Source organism: Fomitopsis serialis, assembly GCF_022376445.1.
Source record: "Fomitopsis serialis strain Sig1Antser10 chromosome Unknown B0H18scaffold_165, whole genome shotgun sequence".
NCBI classification, from domain to species: domain Eukaryota; kingdom Fungi; phylum Basidiomycota; class Agaricomycetes; order Polyporales; family Fomitopsidaceae; genus Fomitopsis; species Fomitopsis serialis.
The window spans coordinates 44553-62276 of NW_025955125.1; the positions used below are offsets into that span (position 1 = coordinate 44553).

Sequence of the window (17724 nt, forward strand, 5' to 3'; positions counted from 1 at the left end):
GACTCCAAGTCTTTCCGACTGCAGACGGCCTTCGCTTTACACCGCCACGTCGACATCCGCCGACATCTTATTCCACGACGTGCACAGGCACGCACTCCCTTCTGACTTTATGAATCACTCTATTCGTATCAAACGTGCGCAGGGCGGGCGGGCGGTTGGGCTGCAGGCGGCCAGGAGTGTGTGAGTGAGTAGTACATTACACAGAGTGTCGCGCCAGCTCTCCTTTGTTTTCAGACATAGGATCGTGACCCGCGACGGGGTGGATGGGCTATAGTGCCGCAGCTGATACATGTGCCGCACGGGCGAGCGAGGGTGAGCCTGAGGGTGAGTCTGGGTTGTGCGAACGGCGACTTCGCGTAGCCGTTTGTGGGGTACAATGCCTTCCTGCACTAATCAGCTATCTGTTGACCCTGGGGTTGGCGTGCAGATCTAGTCCGAGTCGAATATGTCGAACGTCGCCGCCAAACTACTGGCGGAGCCTGGCGCTCGACCCGTTGTCACCGCTGCATGATGCTCTCGAGTACGCTGTTCTAGGTCTGGCGATGCGAACAGACGCTGCGGGACTCCGGCGCAATCCCGCACGCCCGGTGTCCGCCAAATGCGCCCTCGTACGGGTATTGCCAAAAGAGGCAACCCCGCGAGCGTCCAAACTCGCAGGGAATCTGAGGCATGCCCCCCTCCATCCGCCAGGTCGACTCGCGAACGGCCTCAGGCACAGCAACACGGCGCACACGCGCGCGGCGAGCACCCACGGCAAAGGCCCCGCACGCAAACCTAGCCGACGAAGACACCGCGGGCCTGGGCGCAGCGACGAACTCACGACAGGTGTGGACGACGAATACACGGCAAGCGTGAACGACGAGCGGACGGCGGGGACGAATGAACGGCTGGCGGGGATGGGCGAGGGCGAGGTCGAGGGCGAGGTCGAGGGCCAGAGCCAGGTGAGTCCAGCCACACGCGAAAGGGCTCGCTAACAGCGAGCACAGGACGCGGTGACGTGCAGCGCGACGCGCACGACGACGGCGAGCACGCAGGGCCAATGCCCTGCGTGTAGGCACGGCCGACGAACAAGCGGCGCGCGGACGGGCCGACGCACAGGGCGACCGCGAGCATGCAGGGCCAATGCCCAGCATGCAAGCACGGCCGATGAACGGATCGCGCGGGGATCAGCAAAAGACGGAAGACAGCGACGTGGACAGGGCCGAGGCGTGCGCAACACACGCCAACTGCGAGCGCGGAGGACGAATGTCCAGTGCACAGACGCGGTCGACGAACGCGCACACAGGTAAGCGGAAGGGAGGCCGAGGAGGCACACAATCGGGTGGGCGGGCGTGTACACAACCGGGCGGGACCACAACCGGGCGGGACCACAACCGGGCGGGACCACAACTGGGCGGCGACGCACGCACGGCAACCACGAGCGCGCAGGGCAAATGCCCAGCACGCAAGCGCGGTCGACGAACGAGCCGCGCGCGCGAGCGACACACAGGAGACGGCGACGGTGGACAGGGCGTGTACAACACACGCCGACTGCGAGCGCGTAGGGCCAGTGCCCCGCATGCAAACGCAGCCGACGAGCGTGTCGCAGGTAGTGAATGGGGGGCGAACGGACGAGGACAAGCGGGCGGGAGGCCGGGAGGCGTAGTAGTAGTGCAATGTATATTAGTGTAGTAGCATTATAATCGACGGCAGTTTACAGCAGGTTATAGCAGATTACGGACCTGCCCCCAGCTGCCCAGACCTGCCCGCAGACTAAGACGCCTGCTCTCGGCAGGTTGGGGCAGGTTATGCGTTAAGGCCGTGTTTCAATTGCCTGCCCCCAGTCAACCGAGAGCTGCCCGTAGTGTAGTCGTTGACAGCAGCTGTCAAGACCTTTTCCGGGCAGGTGTCAGCTTAGTTCGGGCAGGTCCGGTTTTCACTGTGCCTGAGGAGCGATGCGGCCATTGCCCTGAGCAATACCTGGCGTGGTAGATCGAAGACAATCGTTGCAGCGTCGATTGCGGCTCCGCTCGCCGCTCGCCGATCATACGCTTCAAGTTGTTTTCGCGACCTCGCTGCACGCCGGCACTGGCAGTTCACGAGTCCGAGTGAACGTGCATACACTAAAACCACTGCACGCGCATGGTGTGGAGATGCACAGGCTCGGGTGCAGAAAGACCGATGCTCGGAACTCACGAGGGTAGGCTTATGCAGGCATCGCGTAGGCGGACTGGACCCACTATGACCTGAACGGTGGTCAGTCTAGGGTGGACGTAGTGGCTGTGTGCACGGTGTACACTTCCACCGACCTAACTCCCGCAGCCTCATCGGCAGTTTGTTAGATCTGTGGTAAGCATCCCGCGACGCGGCCCACCGGCAGAAAGCAGGACAGTGGCTTTCGTTCCGTGATGCGGAGGTTGGTCAAGGAGGTTCCCTTGTCCTAAAAATCGAAGGCAGCATCTTTCAACAGAGAAACAAACAAATCGCGAAGCAAACGGGCAGTGACTGCATGTATAGTGGTGGCTGGGCGAAAATAACCCAGCCACCAAGCCACCAAGCCGTACCGAGTCTAGCGCCCATTACCACCGGCGCACGCACGTTTTCAACTTGCAGCAGCATACTGCAGCTGATGGATATGCAATACATTTCACCAACAGAACAAATGTTTGCAAACAGGACTCTACGCTAGACGTCATGTACTGCGCTGCTTTGTCCCTTGAAGGAATCGGGATCGTCCACAGTGGTCTGGGTCTCGACACCGTCCAATAAGACATATCGCCCGTTCTCCATGCGCACATCAAGTGCCAGTCCCTTCGACTGCACACCAGACCGCCAGAATGGGCTAAGGCCGAACCACACGGCCATCTTGGCAAGGAACGGTCGATGCTTTGGTTTTGTCTTTCTGAGCTCGTCGTCAAGAATGCCTTCCCAACGATAGTAAGGGCGTGCACGAATGGATACGTCATCATAGTCGGTGCCTGCTCCGGTACCGAGCGTTGATGGTTGCATGAGAGTCTTCATGTCGACTTCTTCCATATCGAGCTCAGAGGTGTCCTCCCCAAGGTGCAAGACATTGGCCTAGAGTGCGCGAGTCAGCGCAAGTGGTGCAAGTCCAATACAAGGGCTTACCCCATGCGAGCCATGGAAAACGATGTCATTCATTCGCAGATACATCTTGTTGAGCAAGCCGGCGTCGAAGAAATCGTCCCACTTCGCCTTCTTGTGCAATAGACCACGCTGAGTCAGGAAGGCCTCGAGCGCGGCACGGGGCAGAGGGGTATATGCTATTGAAGAAGGATAATGGGGGTCGAAATCTGACGCATGTTTCTGCAGAGCGCTGATAGTATTGTAGTTCCGTCTCCACAAGTCGTCCTGAGAACGGTGACAATCCACCTCAGTGCATGGCCGGGCCACAACAGACGAGATACGTACCCAGTAGACATACCACCATGTGGCCAATTCCGACGCAGACACTCCGGACCACCTCTCGTACGTGACCTCGAAGATCGGGCGGCTCGTGTTCACCAATTCGCGCACGCGCGTGTCGCGTTCCAGCTCCTGAACGACACTCACAACGTCTGCAGGTAAGCGAGGCTGATTATAGACGGCGGCCAGGAATTGATACGTGAGGACGTCTGCTTTCCACTGGCACTCCCGTCTGCTGTGATGTCGATAACTGCGCAGAACCATCTCAAGCGGTACCAGATGTTCTGCAATCAGTCGCTCGTTCATAGTCAAGAACCGAGCGAGAGGCTGGGTAAGATCGAGATCATCTGTGAGACCAATGATAGACCCGTCGACTGTGACGCCCTTCGCGTATGTCAGTTCCACGTCGAATCCGCTACCCAAATCGACTCCTTCCCAAGGTAGGGTCCCGCGACGTTTGATGCGGAAAGTACAAGTCTTGTAGTGGATGACGGCTTGGGCTCCGTACCGCTTGCGACAACAGCACCACCCTGTGTCTTCGCCAACGTTCTTCAGAATAATCAGCACTCGACCCAACTCAATTGCCTTCTGTCAACTGATACTCACCCGGACGTAATCATAGGGCCACATGACGACTAGCCCATCCATGGCTCGTAGGGCCAGTCGCATCTCACGCTTTCGACGAATGTGAGGGCTCGAGTTCTGAGCAACATACTCTTCTAGCTGTGACAAGTTCTGCAGAGCTCTCAATGGACCGTCGTCGTAGCGAATGACCTTCGAGGAGAAATAAGAGAATGGTTCAATTGGTTCTTGCACCTGAGACTTACCAAAGTCGGTGGGAACGGAATCCACCAAGCGTTGCCAAAGAAGTGCGTGCACTTCGGGAGAGGTGCATCTGGAGGTTTCCAATAGCAGTCGGGACCAATGAAGTGATCTTGAATGTCTCTCTCGAGGCGACGGAAGAGAGCGGCGTCAGGTCCAGCTATAAGCGCAACAGCCTTGTAATAGGAGATTGACCCCACTTCACGGAGTATCTGGCGTTTGGGGGCTCGTCAACTATTCGTGTACGATGCGATGAAGGCATACCTTCAGGTTCTCCACCATACGTTCCCCAGGTGTGCCCTTGAACTCGGTCAGATAAGGAGGGAACTCCTCGTCTCGCGCTTCCTTGAAGTCCATTGGCTGTTCCTTCGGTATTTCAGTAGTTGGGTTGGTTAGAAACAACGTCATAAGGGCTTCCTGCCAGATCCGTCGTCGTGTATGGGGAGATGATTGTGAAAGGTCAACCCTTCGCAGTATCAGTACGGAGTTACGCCAGGGGGAGGCATCACATACCGAGGAGAAAACATATCAATGCCTGGAACACTGTCGCGTGAGCTATGAGTACGAAGCGATCAGGGCCGAATACGTACTGAAATCAATGCGACGTGCAAGCCCTAAGCAAGCAGGTCAGCTAGTACGGAAGTCATGACTCATTGGACATACTTTTGACGAGGCGACGTGTGATGTCCATGTTAATGATGGTGAAATCTGCGCCCAGAATGTAAGGATAGCGATGACAGCGATTGTCCCAAGCATTGCTTACAGAAACTGAGTCCATAAGTTACAATGTAAATTCTGCGGCCCATGTCAGCAATGCCCGCGGCGAATGTTAGGAATCAACCTCACATATCAAGAACGACTCCGTTCAATATGCTTGATCCGGGTATATTCAGAGCCACTCCAAGGGCTACTGCAGACGTGAGGACGTAATTCAATCGTGAAAACCACTCCGAGGCGTTGTTGATGGGATTCAGAAAGGGTGCGTAGATGCCTTGAAGGATAAAGTAGACGAGCATCGCAAGCAACAAGACGATTTGACGGGCGACTGCCACCCATTTACTAGAAAGGGTGCGGAAGAGGCAGTTGCCTGGGTCGATGACCGCCGTGATCAAGAGCGTCGTGAGCTTTGCGAGGAGGAACACGCATTCGTACGTTCCCCAACCCCTGCGAAACCCTGGACGCATGATTGGTTTTGCACCCAAGTCACAATGCACGAAAACACTGACCGCTGTACAGGAAGTTCAGTGAGTTTTTGTCGCGATTCAATAAGCGTTGGTATTCGCGATTCATGTCGCTGTTACTCCTGGGTGCGCCCAATTCCGTAAAGCGGTCAACGACCGGGACAACTTTCTTGATCGTGTGGTACAGACGAATAGGAAACCAGATTGTCAGCTGAAGTCAAAGTGTCAGAAAAGCATAGGGCCTAAAAGGAATTACAATACCCCAGCGATGCAGGCGGTGGCAAGGATGACCAGGACAGGCGCATAGTTGACCGCGTCAAGCTTCATGCTTGTCGTCCAACAGAAATCGAGAGGCGCACGGTACTCGTCCGGCGGACCCAAGGGTGCCACGGTTGGGGGGTTAGACGTCGAGTTCGTATACGGATTTGGGACGACCCAGAGATCGTTTGACCAGACTAGGATGTGCATGGCTATGGTGCTAACAGGCAGATAGATGACGGTCAGCAAAAAGCTGACCAGCAGGATAAGCCAAGAATGTTTGGGGTATTCCAGAGATTGTTGCCCTTCCGGGACGCGGATGGTGGTACATTGAGAGGTTGCCCGATAGAAGTAATATAAGAGCAAGCCGGATACGATCATGCATATTATGAGGAAGACGGTAGATTCTGTGGTTGTCGACGCGAAGTTTAAGGCCAAAATGTTCGGGCTGTTCGCGTTTCAGCAATTACACTGCATCATGAGGTGTCGAACATACATTTTGACGAGGAACAATTCTCGCCAACGATCCTTGAATGTATTACTGGAGGACACTATCCGATCTATTAAGGGCTTGCTAGCTCACATAGGGCACGGCGTCTTACCAACAGTACTCAGAATGAGTGCGAAAATCTGAAGCGTGTCGAATAGTCCTTGGACGCTGTAGTAGGACGCCAGTGCACTTGATCCCTACCAATACATGTCATCTCTTGTGCGAAACGAGGTCATGGACTTGCTATGCACACACCGTTATGCCAATGGTCAAGCTAAGAAGAGTGGAGAAGATCGAGTCACAATTCCTCCATCCCGGTGCTACCGTCGCGTTGTGCTCCAGATCGGCCAGCGTCTTCTTGGTGTCCGCTAATGCTTGCATAGGCGGAAACATGGCCATAGTTGGCGCCTTGCCCTTCTTGCTCTGTTCGATCGCTACATACGACGGTGCTGGGAGCGAGGCGATATAGTCGTCTAACTTTGGCAAATAGAGTGCTGGCGCCTTCCTCGAAAACACCGTTGCCAGTGGAATGGGGGTATGAGGTCCCAGCTGTACCCGTCCTACAGCGGTGGTAGTCGAGCTCACAGACAGCCTCTGCAAGCGTGACATTGCAGTGGTCGAAGATGATGGTGCCCCTGTACGCAGGCCTGACGACGTAGAGGGCCTCGGAGAATCTCGAGGTAGGCCGTCGTTAACGTTGTCATGACGCTGCAGAGAACTCATCTGAATGGCCTCCGGGACAACCTTCGTGTTCGCGAATGGTACGCGTGAAGTCGTGTAGGATCGTCCAGACGCCATGGGTAACCCATCCGTCACGTCAACCGAGTAGTCGTACCCGTATTGGCTATGGCTTGAGCTAGTGAGGGCATCGTCCTGTCTCTCTCCTGGAGCCTGCGCATGAGCGAGAAGTGCGGCGTCCTCTCCATCGTCTTCAGCCTGACTTGGCTCCCGGCGTCGCAGTAAGGGGTGTGCCAGAAAACTTGGAGGTGCAGGGGATGCATCGGTGCCAGTCAGATGCCCCTCGGACGACCCAGCTGATCCTTGAGGAACATCCAAGTGTTGTACCGGGTCTACCTGAAGTCTCGAGGAAGAAGGTCGCTTCCGAGTCGAAGACGGTTGTGGTTCGAAGAGCTCGACCAAATCCTGCACTGCCATGCGTAGACGACCTAACCAGATCTGAGCGACGCGTCTTCTCAGTGTTCGGTCAAGGGGGGGAGCGCGAGAGATGTGAGTGCCATGCTTCGGGGCGGACGTGCTGGGTGCTCGAGCGGTGGCAGCAGTCGAAGCAGGAACGCTGATGCGTTTGAGCACGTGTGTCGACCACTGCCAAACTTTCCCGAAACAAGGCAGCTCTGCCTATGCGACCGGGTTCATGGTGGTCGGAGAAAAAGAGGCTGAATAATAAGAGATATAAGGTATGAAACTGCTACAGATACTGAGCCTAGTGGATACAATGGAAGGACGTCGATGATGTGTCAGTACAAGGCCTACGTGCGAGAGACACTGATGTAAGAATAATAAGCAACAGCAAACGAAGACGCCAGGATCCCTCCGTAATACCTTGGGATTGCCACCGGTTGATTCGACCAGGACAAAATAGTACCCTGTATCGAAATCAGAGGTGGTGTTTGGCAAAGGCAACTAGGCTGGTACTTACCACCCAACGCCCGGAGCTCCCGCCGGGAGTCCTTGCTGCTTCGTGTGCTGCATCGGTCTTGTCAGGATCGCTCGCGAGCTCGGATGAAGAATGTGTAGTCCTGATCGCTTCGCTCAAGTACTGGATGGTAGCAGTCTTCTTCCCAGTAACCTTCCAATTCCTCTGCAACTCCTGCTCCAACGGCAACAAGCCGCACACAATAGACGGTTTCTTCTTGATGATGTCGGCCAGCTCAGGTATGGGATTCTTCTGCATGAGCACTGAGGGGTGGATCGTCTCGTGCGTCACGGAGTCCGTCTTGACCGGCAACTCGCGTTGGATCTTCTCGGCAAGTTCGAAGATACCGACTATCGAGCTACGTCTCATCTCAGCATTGTGTACGAGGGCAAGATCTTAAAGTGGTACGCACTCGTGTGGAGAGAGCTCTCCCCATGGTTGCACTGCTTCGAGGCGCGATCCCAGGTAGTCCGTATCAAGGTAGAGTATGTCGCCGACATGTGCCTACAATCGGTGTGAGGATAGCCACGGAACATGCAACACAGAGTACTCACAGCCATCCATGCAAGGGTAAGGTTCGCCAGATCTGGTTCTCGGTAACCACCGCCGATCTGCGTGATGTTACATTCAATATCAATGCGACTCAGTGTGCCAGACAAACTCACATCCGAATGACATCCTGCGAACCAGCACTACGTTGCTGTCAGTAACGACCCAGCGATGATACTCAAGGGCAATAGAAGAATACCTGTCGCAGCACTTGCTGCTTCATTCTACCCGCTTCTGTTTGTCTAAATTTGGCACAATTCTACACCACGAAGAAGTCAGCGGTGTCTCTGCCGCCAATGAAGAGGGCTTACAAAGTCCGCCCTTCGTTCGTTCAGCGCCAACGCTTGGTATGCCTTTTCGATGTGGGGACCAAGCTCGGTGCTATGGAAACCAAAGAGCGTTTTCACTGACTTGGAGAGTTTCGTCAACTCCTCTGGCAGGCCAACTGATCCAACGGTATCGAACACGCCAACACATCTGACAGACATGTGAGTACTGCGAGTCATCTCGAGAAGGCTATAGTACGGACTTCACCGAGAACCCTTCTGGTCCACCGGTCGCGCGTCTGCATCCTGGGCTGTCGGGCCCTGTCCAAGGCGCGATTTTTGTCTCCAATAGCGCCTTTTCTGTGCACGCAAAGATGAGACGTCTGGGCTGAGCGAAATCGACTGGACAGACCTTCAGGATCAAGGTCATCCTGGTTTCCAAGCTTTTGGAGCGCTATGAAGATATCCGCGAAGTGGTCCATTTCTGTGCGGCTCAGCACGCCGATCCTGCCCTGGAAGGGAACCTCTGTCAAATGAAGGCGAACGATCGAGATCGAGATTTACGTACGATGAGCGCAGCTATTGTTCGAGCGGTATACGCGCCCTGTTAGTAGGATGAGCAACCTCTCATGGGTAATGAACATCTCGACAGCGCTTACCCTGGAGAACCCGAAGAGCAAGATTTCATCACCGGGGTGATAATTTCTGACGGTGCACAAGTGAGCACTTGTGTCTGGTTGAAAGACAGCAAATTTACTGTGTGATAAAAGCATAGGCTTCTTCGACCTTGTCCGCTAACATGAACGGTTAGCATCGTGAAGGAAGCGGTTTACTACAACGCATACCAAGTGATGCACCGGTAGCACCTTCCAGATAGATATCAGCTACTCTGCAGAACATTGACGCGCCGAACCTCACCGTCAACCAGTTCAGAATAAAAGTTGTTTGCGGATCCAACACCCGACTGGTAAAACACGACTTGGTGAACAGGTGGATTTCTGTCGACATATGTCAGCTACGCACGTTGATGGCGCTGAGCTGATTGGTCATACTTACACTCTCGTGTCGACGTGTCGGACCGCTCGCGCTAGACGCTTCAGACCGGACGGCTTGTCAGCGAAAGCTTTGCTGACCAGTACAGCGTGACGCACCAGAACATTCGTGTACTTCCATTGTGCATCCACGACAGTACCGTCCTGCCATGTGCTGGAAAACGTCAGACTGTGTGTCCCAATACACTGCAAGCAATAAGACTTACCCATCGCAACAGACAACGATCCTCTTCTTCAATACAGAGACGCTATGCGGGGGATAAGTGGTCGTGCGCAGAGGAGGTGACTGAGCCAAGGCTTGTTGTATGGCAGGCTTGCCGCGTCGACTGACATCGTCGAAGGGTTTGTTGAATGCCGCAGGCGGGAACTGGGCCACGGGAGATATGGTCATCGAGTCGAGCATTGTTGCGATTGAGTGTTCTTGCGTTGCGGACCTCCCTACGCTGGTCGCTTATATGCGGTCGCAGAATGATCGAAATTCAGACCATCCGTCATAATCATGATACCTGTCCTGGTACTCCCATGCTCCGCCGTGCGGAGATATTCTGTTTCGAACATGCGAGCGTTTCGAATTCGTTCAGAGACCTCCGACCGGACAGCCACCCCGGGCCCGCGGTTGTAGTTTGGATGGGGCACAGGATTGCATCAGGCCATTGGGCTTGTCAAGATGACTCCGACTAGTGTGAGAGTGTTGCGGTAGCCGAAACAGGAGTGGGTACATAAGATGAGATGCCAAAAGAATGGAAGAGTTACTTGAGCGCGGACATGAACACTAGGTATGGCTGAGCGCTGGGTTCGATCCGCACGCTTCACCAACGTACCGGTACAGTACCACTCCGACACCACAGCGCGAACGGAAGCCATCTGGTGAATACCGTCGAGGGGTAAATCTCTACAATCTACGTCCCTTGTGGCATATGGCATCCGTCAACTTGGTTGACGGCACACACAGGCATCACAACATACCATTTTCTGTGGTTCGATATGGCATACGAACTTACCAATGACATACTAGTGCCTTGTGGTATATTAGGTCCGGGATTTGGTCAGATCCCGGTGCGCTGCTGTGACTGTTGCTACACTGTCAGTGTGATCCGAACTTGTTGTACTCCACTGAGCGGTACGCATCGCCACACGCACGCCAGCTTGAACGCGCCCTGTACATGTTGCCCTAATGACTCAGTTACTACTTGGCCGACGTTACGCACGGGCCGCCCAGTACACGGAGCGCGAGCGATGGAACTGCTTAACTTGGCATGTTACAGTATGAGTCGGCGCTTAGCTTAATGACCCGCAAGTTTGACGCAAGCCCCAGCGCGGCGACACTACATAGCACGACGCGAGCAGGAGGGTGTCACAGAATTCATCTCAAACAGCTAAGTCATTCGGATTTACCGGTGAGGCGCAGCCGCGTTCATCGATCATACGGTGCAACGCCGAGGATCACCACCATATCGTGGCCATTTCTCCGTAATGGCTTTGCATCGAGCGATCACAAGCTCACTGTTGCATCCCGAAGCCCGAGCGGTGCGGAGGAGGGTCGGGCGGATGATTCCGAGCATCTGCAGCCAGGGGAAAAGACCATTGACAGACATGATATGCCATGCAAGATAGTGCCTGTCAATGTGGAGATCGAGCAGGCTGTCAGACAGCTGTCGTCGATGCTCGCCACATTAACTTACCTCCGTATTAACGCACTCCGACAGAGCAATGAGCAAGTCAATTATTGACACATGACGAAGGGCATGACGCTCACTGGAGGCAATGACCAGGAGGCATTGTTGGACGTCAAACATTCAACCTGTCCAGGCCAGAACATGTGTTCCATGAAAAAAGGACGTTATCCGTCCGGAACACCTGTTACAACGCATCTTCCGCGTATCAACGTAAGAGGTGCTTCATGACTGCGGCGGTGCTATTGTCTACAGCGAAGTCCACCCATTTCTTCGCTTCGGATGCCACCCGATGTGCTGAGCCCTCGTGGTGAGCTGCCATGACGGTCTCGCTGAGATATGCACCGGCATGGGCCTGCGCGCGCTCATTCCCAGGCGACACAGTCCATTGTTGCTTTAGCTCTTCTTCCAGCGGAAGAAGGGAGCACACGAGGCGTGGGTTCCTTTGAATGTTTTCGGCTAGCTCGGGTACCATGTGCAGTTGTTCCAGGACAGATGGATGCACCGTTTCGTGGGTAATGTCGTCCGTGACAGTGGGAAGCTTGCGTTGGATGGTCTTTGCGAGGCTATAGACACCTGTCAGAGGGCTGGGTGCTATTGTCAGTTCCCGGAACAACAAAACCACATAGACTTACTCGTGTGGAGCCAATTGTCCCCATGGCTTCACTGGTCGCGGCAGGGACATCAAGTATCCAAGGTTCAGGTCCAGCATATCACCGATGTTGGCCTAAAGCTAGTGTGAGAACGTAGAATACAACTCATAGAACGTGCACAAACCGCCATCCATGTCAACGTCAAGTCTGAGAGGTCGTGTTGTTGATATCCTCCCCCAACCTGTACGACGGTGAGCTTCGTTTGGCAGATCTACGCAATAATACATACATCTGAGTGGCAGCCTATAGCACCAGCAATCAGCAAGGGGCGCGCTACAAATCATGAACGTGCGTACCAGTGAACCAGCACTGAAAAGTTGGCAGTTCATCAGTATCGGTATGGTACAGCATCGCCGCCGATGCTGACCTGCTTCAAAACCTGCCCTTTCCGTCTCCCGGCTTCAGTCTGCTCGAACTTCGCACAGTCCTTGATATCATCCTCCGTCAGGGTCATGACAGCATGATATCGGGCACGGACTAACGAAGTCTGCGCGCGGCTCGTTCAAAGCAAGAGCATGATAAGCCCTCTCGACATGGGGCCCCAGCTTCCTGTCGCGGAAGCCGAGCAGGGTCTTCGTCTTCTCCGAGTGTATAGTCAATTCTTCGGGAAGGCCGACCGAGCCGACTGTCTCGAAAACTCCAACGCATCTGGGATACGTTCAGGGTCAGTTCTATGGAACAGATGCATGGAACATACTTCACGGAGAAGCCATCTGGCCCTCGATCTGAGCGGAGCATCCCAGGAGCACGGGGGCCAGTCCATGGGCTTAGAAATTCGTCTAACTGCCGAATCTCTGTCAGATACAGCGCGTGAGATGTCATATTAGCAGCTGAAGATATGGTCTGTACCATCTGGATCACTTGATTTCGCCCGTTTCTGCAGGGAGACAAAAATCTCGGCGAAGTGATCCATCTCCGTCCGGTCTAGGACACCGATGTCACCCTGTAAATGTATTCAGAACATAGGTAACGACTAGAACATGGCCACGTACTATGAGGGAAGCAATAGTACGAGCAGTATATGCGCCCTAAAATACAATGAGGATGAGCCTCAAGGTACGGTGTGAAACGCGGCTGACTCGTGAGAATCCAAAGAGGATGATCTAGTTTTGTGGTCAGTGGAAACCGCGAACCGACCTCGACGACAAATACCTCATCCCCAGGGTGGTAGTTCCTTTAAGCCGGTCAATACACGGTCGACGACACAAAGAATAGCACACTGACTGGGCCAGGAAAGCGTATGCTTCCTCGATCTTGTCGCCTGCAAGGATTCGTCAGTCGATGTTGCTGTTTGAGCTGAGAAGCCCAAGTACCTAGCGAGGCTCCCGTAGTACCTTCACCCAACATCAGTATCAGGTCCAAATGACTTCATAATCGGTCTCACCATCAATGACCTCGGAATAAAGGTTGTGCGCCGATCCTATACCGGACTGGTAGAACACTATTTGTGCCACGGATGGATTTCTATTGAACGCATGAGCACGCAGAGTGCTAGATCGCACAATAGACAGCACTGACACTCGTTCATCGGCATGCTTAATCGTCCTAGCAAGGCGCTGTACGTCGTTAAGGTCACATAAAGTAATCCAGTGACATGTGTTAGGAATACAAACCAGGACGTTCGTGTACTTCCATTTAGCGTTGACGACGATGCCGTCCTGCCAAGTACTGGGCGGGCTCTTCTGAATCAACTAAACTCCCGTTACTGTTCATGAGTACGCACCCGTCGCAGCACACAATCAACCGCTTCCTTGTTCTCATCGTGGGCACGGTATCACCGTAGACTGAAGTATGCTCATTAGCATACCCGGGCCGATGATGTTCAGAGGCGGCTTGCGTCTCAAACATAGTGAAGGTCTTGTTCTGGGCGAACGTGCTTCGCCGGGGAACTATGTGGAGATCAGAATGAAGGAACACAACATGGTCGGACGTGTATCTTTCGAACGCCTCGAGGACAGATCGGTGGGATCAGACATTGCCCCTGTGTGATCCAAGCGCATGGCCCTGGCGGTAACGGAAACACGAAGGGGTGGAGCGCCGGTTCGCCGAACAGATACACGCCGGCGTGACTGGCAGACGCATGACGGCACACACACTATGTGACAGGAAATCATGCTGGAGGCTCCACATATTAGCAATGGCGGGAAATAGCAGACCGCCCGCGGACATCGAATGCAGGAAAGTAGGAAGATGCAACACCGCTCTGAATCTCACCCAGCGAGCGTGCCTACTAAGAAGAAAAAGGTTAGCCTGGAGTGACGCAGAGGAATCCATACCGCCCACCAAGGCACGTAACGATGTGCCGGTCTTCCGAAGACGTCGTGTCTGCGCCAGGGCCTATCCCGGGACTGAGAGTACAATCGCGTCTACATACTTTTCAAGATTATCCGTTACACTCTCGATGATGGAGACAGCTGGGTCAATCGACCTCGTACAAGATAGGCGTGAGGCTAACGCGGCACACTACTTGCCTAACCGCATCTCTGCAGCGGCATACGTATCGAGTGCCCGTCTGAACTCAGTCTCATCCAGCGGCCTGCCAGCTGAGCGACTATGGTGACCCCAACGATACCAGGTTAAGTCCAGAGGCTTGTACTCGCTGCGGGCCGGACATTCAGCAGTAGTTGATGTATGCTATCGCTGACTTACTCAAACTCGGTGAGCCTGATCTGCCACGGAGGGAATCCATGAAGTTCTAGGTCGCTGGTGTTGCTCGCATGTATACGGTGGACGAGCATCAAATCTGGCTCGGGGAAACCATTATTGCCTGAGGGGATGTATAAGTACGATGCATTTTGGAGGAACGACGGATGCAACCTTCTAGGAAGGAGGTAAGCTCGGCTTCCGATGACGCTGGCCGTCGATCGTTCTTCGCGCGATCCAAAGAGTGGCCTGCAGATCGTCTTCGAAGGAGGGCATTTGCAACCTCGGCGATGGCAGGCTTCCCTGACTTCCGACTGAGGATATGTAATGTAAAGGGAGTGGGCTTTGACTCGCTGACTGAAATGGCGATTAGCACCGCGACAACTGACTGAAGCGAAGACATTCACGAGTCGCGCGACGACGCCGCGCCGTCGATTTGACACCGAGCATCCTTCTCCTGCCCTTCTCCGCATGCCCAGGTATTTGCACGCTTGTAACGTTGAGCTTGTATGGCGAAACTTCGGTGTCAGGAGATACCGGTCTTGAATCCGAGTCGTCCGACGACGGAGGCGTGAGGGGAACTCGAACTCGGTTTCCAGGTCAGAATCGGTTGAAGGAGTGACAGAGCGTTTCACTAGGCGTTTCCGTATGTCTAAAGATAGTGTGCTGAGAAGCCCTGCGGACGCATTGGTTCATTGTGTCAGAGCAGGCGACAGGGTAAATAACGCACCTTCACGATCATACACCGTCAGCCTGTTGATTCCTGCAACGCGACACCACGTTACCGCTTTCTCCACACTCTCGACCATGAGCTGTTCGGTTGCATCGCTGTCACGGTGGTGTTCTGCAACCAAGAGCAAGGCCAGGTGCGAGGGAAGCTTCTGTCTCTGGGCATTGAGAGGTTGTGGTTGGTCCGCGACAGTCAAGAGGCGCCTCGCGGCAGTCACAAGCCAATACAGAGCATGGAAAATGGCGAGCGCAAACGATGCCAGCCAGGACATCTACCTGATTGTCCCGGTAATTCGTGACGCAATAAGTCAGAATATCCAAGTAAATGATCCTAGGCTCTGTGTTGCGCGCGAAGGTGTCGCCCGGAGGCAAATACACCCCAGTTTATGAAGGAGAGTTGAAGCGTCGTGTCGGAGAGGTGAACACGTCCTCATGGGACCCCCGACTACTCCCATATATGTACAATAGCAAATCACGGATGCGGCCACTTCGGACCCCGAAGACCATCAAATGTATGCCACAGGTCGGTCTCTTTGAACTCTCTGCACCGTATCATTATGTCGAGCTCAATGTCCTTTCGCCACGACGCCCTAAGTCGCATCCAGGGATGCGGCATGCTCAACGTCCTTCCGCCTCGACGCCCCAGGTCGGATTGATGCTCGGTCATACAGACCGTTGTGCTCCGACGGCAGATCGACGTGCGCACATACACTGATCCAAGGGGCGCATTGGCCGAGCGACCTCGCGCGCGCATGGTCAATTCACTACCTTCGGGCGAGGAACTTCGCTGGTCTACTACATATCTTGCTGCTGTCTCGAAAAGCTCAGATGAGGACGATTGCTAGCGCGCCTGGTGAGTAATAGCATGCCCTCGCTAATGGTGCAGTGTCAGGCGATGAGGCTTGTATAATGCATAGATGACAGTAATGCGACAGACGGTGTGCTCGGTGCCGGTGAGGGCCTACCGATAAACGGGATGCGTTGTCTGGTGTCATTTCGGTGCGTCCTTTGTTCATGCAACGAGCGGCGGTATTCTTAAAATATGAGGCATCCACTGGCAACGGTTCTACTTCGTTGTGATCTGGGTCTGAAGATCATCGCAAACATACCATCTATATTATCCATCGTCTACCTAGCTCAAGTCCACGACGTGGAGGCGGAGAGGGCATAGTTTCATTTCCACTACGCAATACCACACACTGGTATTCTGGGCTCGCTGAAGAGATCTATCCAGTAGAAGAGCTAGTATATGAGTACAGCGCGAGATTGTTCGATTATGCATACAGTATATCGCGCATGGATGGATGCAAACAGACTATGTAAGACCGGGCTCCTCCTGGATGCCCCTCTTGATCTTCAACAGTATGTTCGTCTTCCAGTTGTCGAGTTTCGTGACCTGGTCGTACTCAAACACGGCGGCGGTGAACGTCTCCGCATCGCCGGCCTCGATTGCGTCAACGAGCACATTGACGAACTTGGCTTCGCGCGTTGAAGAGAACGTCGTGTCCAGGGACGAGTACTTCGACAAGTTGCGCTTGGCTGTGACGGTATCCTGTTGTACGTCGAGAATGCCAAGCAACAGCGCGTAAGCACTGGTCTGAATATTGAATGAAGACAACCAAGCGCACCCCCATAGCCAATGCGCACAGGCTAGCTCGTAGCCAGTACTCCTTCACGCTGTATTTCGTGAGGGCAGAACCGAGCGATGCATTCGCTACTTGCTCGTAGCGCGCGATGGCCTGCGGATAATTCTCCAGCTCGGCATGCAAATCGGCAGCATCCTTGTAGCAAGCATTTGCAGTCCTATGAGGCGACATATAAGAGCGCCCGTTTCATCACTACTCGCATACTCACGCAGTAGCATCCTCTTGAGAGTACCATTCGCCGGCACGCTCGAAGCTCTCGCAGGCTTTCCGTAGATCATTGATCTCCGTGAGGTATATCTGACCTATTTCCTTCTCGCGATCTGCCGCTTGACGGAAGCGACCACTCTTGCAGAGATGTGTGATCGTTTGTGTCAAGGCCTGGATAGCGACTTCGTACCGCAGTCAGTAACACTGTGTGCAAAGAGTCTCCTGTGTAACTCACGGTCTGGGTGCCCCCTCTTGTACGCCTTGGCAGCGTTCCACCACGCGTTTGCGGCCTCGTTGGTCTCGGAACATTTCTCTCTGCACTCCGCCTCCCTCGCGTGAGCATCCCCTGCCTCCCGGAAGAGCTTGTCGATCTTGAACGCGTTCGCGGCCTGCTGATAGAGGTCGCCCGCCTCCTCGAACTTGGTGTTCGAGGAGCTAAACCAGCCGCTTGACGAGTTGGCTTTCTTGTCGGCCTTCTCTAGCAGCGTCTGAGCTG

The 17724-nt window shown here is 54.3% G+C and overlaps 1 protein-coding gene across 1 annotated transcript; it reads left to right on the forward strand.

The window, feature by feature from the left end:
- The first annotated feature begins 440 nt into the window (after positions 1-440).
- Positions 441-1705, forward strand: B0H18DRAFT_139486 (uncharacterized protein). The gene is made up of 2 exons (XM_048036824.1): positions 441-941; positions 987-1705. Exons 1-2 carry the CDS (start codon positions 543-545, stop codon positions 1287-1289), a joined length of 702 nt encoding a protein of 233 aa, XP_047886457.1. The 5' UTR covers positions 441-542; the 3' UTR covers positions 1290-1705.
- Positions 1706-17724: the final 16019 nt, after the last annotated feature.

Bases quoted from the DNA above. Each gene is read 5' to 3' on its own strand.
- B0H18DRAFT_139486 (XM_048036824.1), top strand. From the start codon at position 543: ATGCGAACAGACGCTGCGGGACTCCGGCGCAATCCCGCACGCCCGGTG. The intron at 942-986 runs GTGAGTCCAGCC...CAGCGAGCACAG, and splicing joins AGGTCGAGGGCCAGAGCCAG to GACGCGGTGACGTGCAGCGC.